This window comes from Chenopodium quinoa, unplaced genomic scaffold, assembly GCF_001683475.1.
Source record: "Chenopodium quinoa cultivar QQ74 unplaced genomic scaffold, ASM168347v1, whole genome shotgun sequence".
Classification (NCBI taxonomy): Eukaryota; Viridiplantae; Streptophyta; class Magnoliopsida; order Caryophyllales; family Amaranthaceae; genus Chenopodium; species Chenopodium quinoa.
In genome coordinates, this window is record NW_018743858.1 from 1,525,989 (window position 1) to 1,535,436 (window position 9,448).

Sequence of the window (9,448 nt, forward strand, 5' to 3'; positions counted from 1 at the left end):
CAAAAGAAGCAACTGGAAAATAGTTGCATATAAGATAACCATTACCCTATAACGTCTGAATGGAATAGTTTTGTATCATCCATTGAATACAATTCAAGCAGCATCACAAATTCACAATGATAGGTTCTGTACTGCTGTATATCTTTTAATACACTGGGCTCTGAACAAACAAGAGATTTTCCATCTGTAATTTGATACACGCTGCCACAAATCACGGCATTCTACAACCTTGAACAACAATGTATGATTGCGTAATTGGTAACATTTTGAAGAGTACATACACAAATTTCCGAAATCGCCTTAGACTCAACTCACCCAATCTTATGCTGCTCATCTTCTACTCACATGAAGGCCCTTGAGTTCTGAGAATAATATAACACCTACAATTCATCAAGCTTAGCTACTGCTACAACATGATGTTAAGTCTGATGCTTCTGTCAAATTTGATGACAAAGGAATATTTCTCCCTCTGCAAGAACTGGAGAAAACCTGCCTTTACAATTCGTTCAGGATGAAGGGCATATCGAAGGCAGTAAAAGTGTAAAACTAGTGAAATTGAATGTATCTCTTGCCACCTTAAAGCAATTTACTTCACTCAACATGTGCATTATCCTCATTGCATGTAGGTAACGTGTGGGTATAATATACAGAAGAAAGAAGAGTTAGTTTAAGAGATCACAGTATGTTCGGATTCTGCAGGGTTCGCCAGAAAATATGAATCAACCTGATATTCTGGATGTCAGAAAATTCGTGGACTGGTATTCATATGCTTCTGATGGAAACAACAAAGGAGGTAAAAAGACAAGTGTGGAATTATCTCTTGATCTCAAGGCCTCCATGTTTTCTGAGCAACAAGTATACCCTCTTTATCCTGAAAAAATGTCATGTGGATATCCCAGTTCAAGCTTCTAAAAATTTCTTCCAGGGGTTCTAATACCACCACCTTATCGCGCACTATTACCCAACCTCCGGGCCGTAATAAGCGATCCATCTCAACTACTATTGCCACTGGTTGGTTACATCTGAAACAGATTACACATAGTTAGACAGCAAGGCAACAAATTTTTTGGTCAATTCACATGAAAAAAAGGATTGCTTTGATATAAGAGGGTATTAGTAGGCTACTGAAGTATATGCGTTGCTGCAATACCTGTGCATAATGTTGAGAGTTAAAAACAGAGGAGAGACAGAATGAACAGAATTACCTATTCTTAAGCCGTGAGAACAAATGATCTGCATGCAATAGATCATATGACCTTGGGTAAGAACCAAAAGATTCGCACCAGTCATGATAAACTCCAAAGAGACCACGTTCATATATGTATGGAAGTGTATTTGGAGCATGAACAGGTACTACATTCATGACCCAGACCTCTTGTTCTGAAAGAGCAGCTGCAAACCTATGGTATAGCATTCAAAAAACCATAAATTGGCATTTGAGTACATTAAATGAACAAAAAAAAAAAAAAAAAAAAAAAAAAAAAAAAAAAAAAAATCATAAAATATTATATAGCAAGTCACAGAAAAAGATGACATAGATTAGCAATTAAAAGCATACCCCCCATAGATGGCTTTCATATCCATCACATTTCGGATATTTGTCCAATTAATACCCATTCCAGTGAGGTATGACTTGTCGACTGCAGCTTTCCAATGCTTTGTGTCAGCCTTCACTTTCTCCTTGTCACTCAGCCAGTCGGGATAACTTTCAAGCCTTTTGGGCCATTCTGCAGGCCACTCAGTTCCATGCTGCTCAATTGCAGTGGGGATAGGGTGCAAGCAATGTCCGACTGGAATATACCTGATTCAATTACGACTACAATTAATAAGATAAAAACCAGAATAACAATAACTCAAGGGGAGGAAGAAGAAAAGGCAGGCGTCATGGTTTATCTCATACAGAAGGGAGGAAGTAGTGTGGCAATTCTTGGACAAGAATTGCTTGGCCACAACATTGTACTTTGTGAGAGGGTATAACAGTTCAAACCTAGCTTTTAAAAGCAGCTGAATCTCCTAAATGCCATTTAATAGAAGTGATATGAACTTCTAATCAACATATTAGAGATAAAGTCCCTCCTAACTTGCTAAATACCGTACTATGAAGTTAGCGCAAGTTTAAGAGTTCACCATAGTTATATTCCTATTTATTCGATTAAGATATCTTATTGGCTTGGATTCTATATTACTGTATCCAACTCATAAACATAAAGAAGCCTCATGGAGTATTAATATATAGTTTATGATACTATGACAGAGGTAAAACTATATCTAAATGCATGATAAAGACTATACCTTATCCGCTTTATGGGTTAAGAACCTACTGATAAAATGCTTCTGCATTTAGAAAGCTGGTTACTCAATCCTACTGACAGAGTTGTCCATCTTGGTATATAAGACTCATAATATTTTAGGTCACAAAATTCGAGGCAGAGAATTTTGAGGGGTTGGGGGGGGGGTCAGAAGGAAAATTGTTCAATGTTTATATAACTTACTCCAGTAAAGGTAAAAGTCTGCCTAGTAAGATGTCACATTAATCAGCTACAAACAACTCTGCAAACCCAATCACGTAATTAAGTACTTCATACAGATTATTGAGAACAGCTAAAAACACATGGACATGAACTCGCCTTTCAAAGAGAGAAGACAAAAAGGAGATATGGATTAAGAGATACTGGAATAACTTGCTTTTCAAATTTCAACACAGGGAACAAAAATGCAGAGACTAAGAGAAGCCGAAAACAATATTCCCTTGTTTGTGGGGCAGAGACTCAAAAGAAGTTGTATAAACAAAATTGGTTGACTGTGATGCACCATTCATAATATTCTTCTGTTGAAACTCCAATCCAAGAAGTATTTTTCATGTATTAGAACGAGTAATAATATGTTGAGTGAATCACTGAACAAGTACTCTGTAATGGACCCGGTTCTTGCACCCAAAACACCAATATGGATCTGCACCGGAGGAAGAGAAGCAAGAGGCACATGTCCAAGTGAGAGGGGACAAGCAGCAGCACTCAAGGGAAGCAGAGGACAGAAAGGCGCTAGCGGACAAAGCCATCAATGAAACACTAAGGGGAGGAGTAACAAAAGACTGCTGATTTGATATTTTGTAGAGTAGTGACAAAGTTAATTAAGGCTAGGTTAACTTTTGACTCTTGCTATCTTTTGTAGAATACTTGAGTATAAATAGGAGATAGGTTATGCAGTAAAATGAAGAGGATTTTTTATTTGAGATTTGTAACCTCAAGTTACTCCCATTAGAGATTTGTAGCCTAAAGGTCTTGGAGATTGGTAGGCTAAAGCTACCAGATTTGTCAGAAACCATTAGCAAACTTAATCAAAACATCAAGCTTCCTTCTTATTAATCCTTTTTATTCATACAATTTACAAATCAGATTACTTAGGCCATTAGATGATTAAATTAATAAATTTCTTATAGCATGATCAAAGTACCTTCTCAATTATCTAGACTCTTTGATCTTTTAGCATTTTGTTTACGTTGGTTAACATTTGTAAAAGATGAGAAAAATAATCAGAAATCAACTCAATATCTGTCACTTACATTTCCTAGAATTCACCTCGTAAAGCTTGTACAAAAAAATTTCGAACTCCCTCAACTCCTTTAAAATTTGTTGCAAAGAGTATCTCAAGTTTCTTTGCTTGTGATTGCATTTTAAATTTTTACATATGTGTTAAGGTCAATCATACGTATATAAAAAATAATGCCCTTTGATCTTTGTAATTTCTTTTAACTCAAATTTCTTTTCTTGCATATATGAGGCTTTTGTCTCACCAGATGGTTTTTCAAAATCATCACTAACAACTTCCCACAAATCTCGGATCCAAATAGTACTTTCATTTTATTGCACCAATCATTATATTGGTCTTTAGATAACTGGGGTACTTATGGCAGGACAAAGTTGGTAGATATTTTGATATATTGAAATAATGTGGCTCTGGTACCAAATGAAGGAGTTACAACTTTCAATTGTTAACTCAAGTAGTTATAAGGACTAAATCAAGGAGAAACAGATATGGGTTACATCCCTGAATAACAAAGAATTGTCTTTTATTGCATTTAACTTTTCTAACTTAAGTTTTTCTAATATCCTTATACACTTACTTTTTCTTATTCTTTTTTCTTCTTCCTTGTATTACAATGAAAAAGAATTTATTTATAATTTCTGTTTTGCTAACTAAATTCTAATTATAGTATTCTAAATTAAAGTGAATTTCAACATAATATGTGTATAGATCTTTATTTTGATGTTACTACAAAATATATTTACATCAAAACCCAACACTCAAACCCTCACAATATTTAAAGTCGACAAACTTTCCCCTTAACATAGATATCGTTGTAGATATCTTAAGAGATAAGAGCTCTTCTAAGGATGCAAAATATCTAATAAAGAAAATATCTATAAAATGAAGCTACTTCAAACCTATAGCTATAAAACTTCTAAGCCCTTAGTTTACTAGTTAAAAACACATACTAAAGCTCCCATTTATATTGATGAAAAATAAATAGATGAGAAGGCTGACATTTGACACCCGTTTTACAATACACTTTTATAGTTTTATCCATCATGCCCGGATAGATTTGAGTTCAACTTGCACTTGTAGCTCTACCTAGAGTATTTTAGTAGGTCAATGAAACAAAAACAGGAAAAAGGAATACCAGAAATGTAAAAAACATATAATGACAAATCGATGGCCAAGTGCACATAGCCTTTCTATTTTCAACGCCGCCACTCCTACCTTGTCAACGTTGACAAAGAGTTTGGACTAAAAACACTTCAACAACATCACCTCTAGGACCAGCTAGGCCCAAATGGATCCTACCTAGGTTCTAATAAAGTCAAGTTACTAAAAACTTACATTCCACACTCTTGGCAATGGTGGGAGAGAAGCTATTTCAAAAATATCCATTTAAGCACTCTAAGCAACAAAAGTTTGAGTAAAAGCATTTTCGCAGTGAAACAAGTGATTGTCTCATGCACACTAATATCTACTTATGTAGGTGTCTGTGTGATAAGAGTAGATGCTTGCTCGACTACAGGCCCAAGGATCTATTTCAATCCCGTAGAAAATGCTTTAAGGTTAAGATATTGTTCAAGCTTGAAAAGTAAAATTGAGGACAATAAGATGGGAAGAGAATACTAGACAATTCAATTAAATTATCATATAATCACATATCAAGGCAATGTATCATGGTAGCGAGTACTCTATACCATTTTGATAGTGCCTAAACATTCTTTGTTCTTTGGCATCAGAATATGATCAATAGCAATCTCTCTGTTATTGGAAGAATAAAGCAGTTCAGATCACCCCCCCCCCAACCCACATCAGCTGCCTACATGGTAGCCTCTTTAAAGGCATTTGGGTACTGTTATGTTAATGTACAGTAAATAGATGAACAATTAGCCCAAATAAGTTAGCAAACAACGGTAGGCGTACCAGGCTGAATCCGCATTCTCGTTATCCTTGCATATAGGAGGGTTCCTTTTCCTACGTAGTTCATAAATGGAATTTGATTCCGGCTTCTGATATATTTTGACACCAACTTCAGCAACTTCATCCGTTTTATCAGCCAGAACATTCCAACAAATGGCTGCGATCAATGAAGTCATAGCTGGCAAAAAAAATTAAAGGATAATATCTTCAATACTCTTTGCATTGTTTACTTGTGATAAAATAGCAATCATGACTGACACTAAGCTGGATAAAACAATAATGCAAACCAACAGATTAGACCATCATATTGACTTTAAAGGAAAACCTCATCAGCAATGAGAAAGAGTTTGGACTAAAAACACTTCAACGAAATCACCTCTAGGACCAGCTAAGCTCAAATGGATCCTACATAGGGTCTTATAAAGTCAAGTTACTAAAAACTTACATTCCACACTCTTGGCAATGGTTGGAGATATGGATAGACAAACAATCAAATGTTAAAAGCCCAACGTTTAGAAAACAAATATTGGTCCCCGAAAAATAAGCAAAGTGATAAGGGCATCCAGCCTACCACTTTTGTGTAATCTTTTCACTTTAGATTGATAACAATCAAAAGATAATCATGCACAGAATCAACAAGAGCCACCTGTGCTAGTGACTTATTCTATAAGGGTGTGAAAGGTAGAAAGGTTTTTGGCACTTGAGCATGGCAAAATCGGTTAGCAGGCCGCAGGGGTCATTGCAGTAATGCTTAGTGCGTTTGCTATTGTAGTAAATTAAGGAGCAAGACAATAAAGCTGATGTAATAATAAGAGAGGCACTGAATGTAAGAAGAATTGAGAAAAGTGAACAGTAGAATTTGTTATAGGAGAGAACTAGCCTCTCAAAAGTTGGCTAGGCTGTGTTGGTGTCTAATCACCTTGATTACCATTAAAACCAGCGCTTTTTGTCATCTAGACAAAGTGCTTTTGATGAGGCGCACTGCGCACCACAACAGTTTTTTCACAAATCTTTTTATTTTTATTTTTTATGTGTACCTCATATCAACAAGGTGCACCAAAGCGCACTGAGGTACGCCTTAGGTGCAGGGAATTCCATAATGCCATGGTGCGCTTTGAGCTTTTTAATACATTGGTCATATCCTCTGTTTTCCTCCCTTATATTTCTTCTTCATCACTACAAATGTTCATCTAATTTCTGATTACTTGTGACTGTGACTAACCTGACCAGATATACAGCAAATCAGTATCTCAATTCTCCAAGCAGCAAAATTATTTGCCACAGAATTGGAACTATAAGAAAAGCTAGCAATATTTCCAGTTTAGGCTTGTCACAATAAAGCTATTTTCTTTAACTTGTTCACAACAACAACGAAAAAGGTTTTTTCATCAATCATTAACAAATAAGAAGATATCAAAATAGACCAGGTCAAACCTTCTTCTTCTTCAATGCTATTATGTTTGTGTGACAAAACAAAGTATCCACCTGGTCGCAAAATTCTATTCATTTCAAGAAGCCTCTTGCCCCCTGAAAATTTTAAACAAGTAGCATAAAATAAAAACATCAACGTAAAGCAATAAAAAGGTGCAAGTGAAAAAAAATCCAAGGTACCATGAGCATGCCAATGTATTTTGCATCCACTACAGTGAATGGCATCAAAAGCACCACTGGGAAATGGAAGTCTTCTATTTGCAAATGGGCTAACAATTGCAGGAAATCCACGCTCAAGCGCAACTTGTGCCAAGTCCACCAGATCATCCTTCAATCCTAGTGATAAAGTAAGCACACCCTTATCAAAGAGAGATGCTGTAAAGCTTGAGTCGGTGACTCCAATGTCTAGCACCACCCGGACATTCTTTCCCCATTCAATGTCTGGTACCATCTAACAGAAACATAAAGTTTACAAAAGCCAGTAAGAAGTAAAAAAAAATGTTCATTTAGCCACATGAATCTTAATGTCTCCACAATCCACATATAATAAGGCTATGTTCTCTTCACCTTAACCAAATAATAAAATTAAATAAGTAACTCAAAGAACAAATATAATAGAGATTCGGTAAACATGTTTTAGTAGTAATATAATTTAAGTTCAATCATAATAATTTAATTAAGTAAAAATTGAAAATATTTCAATTACAGTGATAACAATTTAATTCCAGTAAATACAAAATTTAAGTCCAGTAAATTATCTGTGTAAAAAAGAATAAGGCCTAAGCATAAGGCTATAAGCCATAAAGCATCCCTCCAATTATTACACTTCTTACTGAGATTTTATCAGATCATTAAGTTATCAGATAATGGGAGTTTAGACTTGAAAATGAGCTTCAACTAGAGTTAATTAGCAAATTAGCAATGGCGATAATTTACATAAAAGGTAACCAAGTAACACAGACAATACGAGGAATTAATCAGTACCTCTTCAATTGATTCAAGGTAGTGACCAACGCCTCCAATAACATTCGACTGATTATGAGGAAACACAAGATATTCTCCAGAAACCAAGGCCCAAGTGATAGTCTTCAGATAAGCAACAAGTTTAGGATGTTCAACATTCTTGTACAATATCTGAAAACAATTCCAATAACAATGTACTATAAGAAAGGCAATCACCAACACATTTGAAATAAGATAATGATGAGCTTGTTCGATTTCGCTACCTTTGTTCTACTTTCAGGCCAATGCAAAGTAGTCCCATTACTTCCATACCCATCAGGAGGAAGAGGAACAAGACACATAGGAGGTACTGAAGGACAACTCCTTTCGAGATGTCGGTATCTCTGAATCTTTCCTTTAGGACTCTCAATATCAATGCAAGGAATGTAATTGTGTTTACTCCTTACATTACATAATTTCCAACTATAATGTGCTTTAGAATCAAACAATGGACCCAAATTCTTCCTCATCTTCCCTTTACTCTTCGACCGAGTATCACCATCTTCATCCTCTTCCTCAGTTTCTGACATTTTAATATCAACCCCGCCTTCCAAATCAGGATCTTCATCCCCATTCTTCTCCCCTTCATCCTCGCCTTCGCTTTCGCCTCGAAACCCTTCTTCCTTACCATCAACCACAGTTTGATCATTTCCATCAACAACCTCAGATCTCTCAGATCCTTCATTCCCTTCTAAATCCAATTCATCCCCATTATTAGTCCTATTAAATTCCTTCAAATTCTGCCCACTAACAGTCACATTACTAACAATCCCATGTTTTTTCTTCCTCGAATTACTACCCGACTGCTGCAAATGTCCATTTTTATTCGATTTTGATTCGGGTTTGGAATGACTAGCCTTGGATGTACTTGATTTCGAAGGTGATGATCTTGCTGCTGGTTCAGCAATCTCACTGAAACTCTCTCTTTGAGCTGTAAGAGCATCTGGGGTTGGTGAGAAAAATGACCAAATAAGTATGAATAGCAGGCCAAGAATCACTACTGCAGTCAGCTTCGCGCACAACCCGACTGGGAGTGTTGCGCGCCGGCTAATTGTCGACAGCGGCGACTTCGCTTGACGCGGGAAACCCATTGAGTGAGTTTAATGGAGTTTACAGAAGGGTGGATTTCTTGGTTTGAGAATTCAACGACATTTTGAATTTGCCATTTGAATGAAGGTTGAAATATGAAAATCCAGACTGAGAGTAAAAAATCTAGGGAGTCATAGAGGAGAGAGAAAATTGAGTGATTTATTATACTTCCTCCGTTTTTTTTTTATTACATCATACGGGTTTTGGATTCAAAATTTGGTAGTGGGAAAAAGTAAGAGAGAAAAACGTAAAAATACAAAATTGTCCATGTAATGTAAGATAAAATAAAAAGTAAATGTGAAAAAGTAAGGGTATGTTGGGTATTTGCAGTGTGAACATAGATATTTTTTATCCTAAAAAGGAAATGATGCAATAATAAGTAAACTTCCTAAAGTAGTAAGTGATGCGATAAAAAAAGAACGGAGGAAGTAGTAAAATCTGAAGTGGGAGAGTGGAAATAGAGGGGAGC

The 9,448-nt window shown here is 35.9% G+C and overlaps 1 protein-coding gene across 1 annotated transcript; it reads right to left on the bottom strand.

Annotated features, from left to right (window-relative positions):
- Position 1: 1 nt before the first annotated feature.
- Positions 2 to 9,120, bottom strand: LOC110686380 (probable methyltransferase PMT28). The gene is made up of 8 exons (XM_021862983.1): positions 8,115 to 9,120; positions 7,873 to 8,022; positions 7,069 to 7,339; positions 6,892 to 6,984; positions 5,461 to 5,635; positions 1,559 to 1,801; positions 1,206 to 1,400; positions 2 to 1,022 (listed from the first exon to the last, which is right to left on the bottom strand). Exons 1-8 carry the CDS (start codon positions 8,979 to 8,981, stop codon positions 827 to 829), a joined length of 2,190 nt encoding a protein of 729 aa, XP_021718675.1. The 5' UTR covers positions 8,982 to 9,120; the 3' UTR covers positions 2 to 826.
- Positions 9,121 to 9,448: the final 328 nt, after the last annotated feature.

What these genes read in the sequence shown, in the direction of transcription:
- LOC110686380 (XM_021862983.1), bottom strand. Translation starts at nt 8,981, where the DNA reads ATGGGTTTCCCGCGTCAAGCGAAGTCGCCGCTGTCGACAATTAGCCGG. An exon ending in AATACATTGGCATGCTCATG is followed by an intron (nt 6,985 to 7,068) that starts GTACCTTGGATT and finishes TAAAATTTTCAG; the next exon opens with GGGGCAAGAGGCTTCTTGAA. An exon ending in TAGCATTGAAGAAGAAGAAG is followed by an intron (nt 5,636 to 6,891) that starts GTTTGACCTGGT and finishes TTTTTTTGCCAG; the next exon opens with CTATGACTTCATTGATCGCA.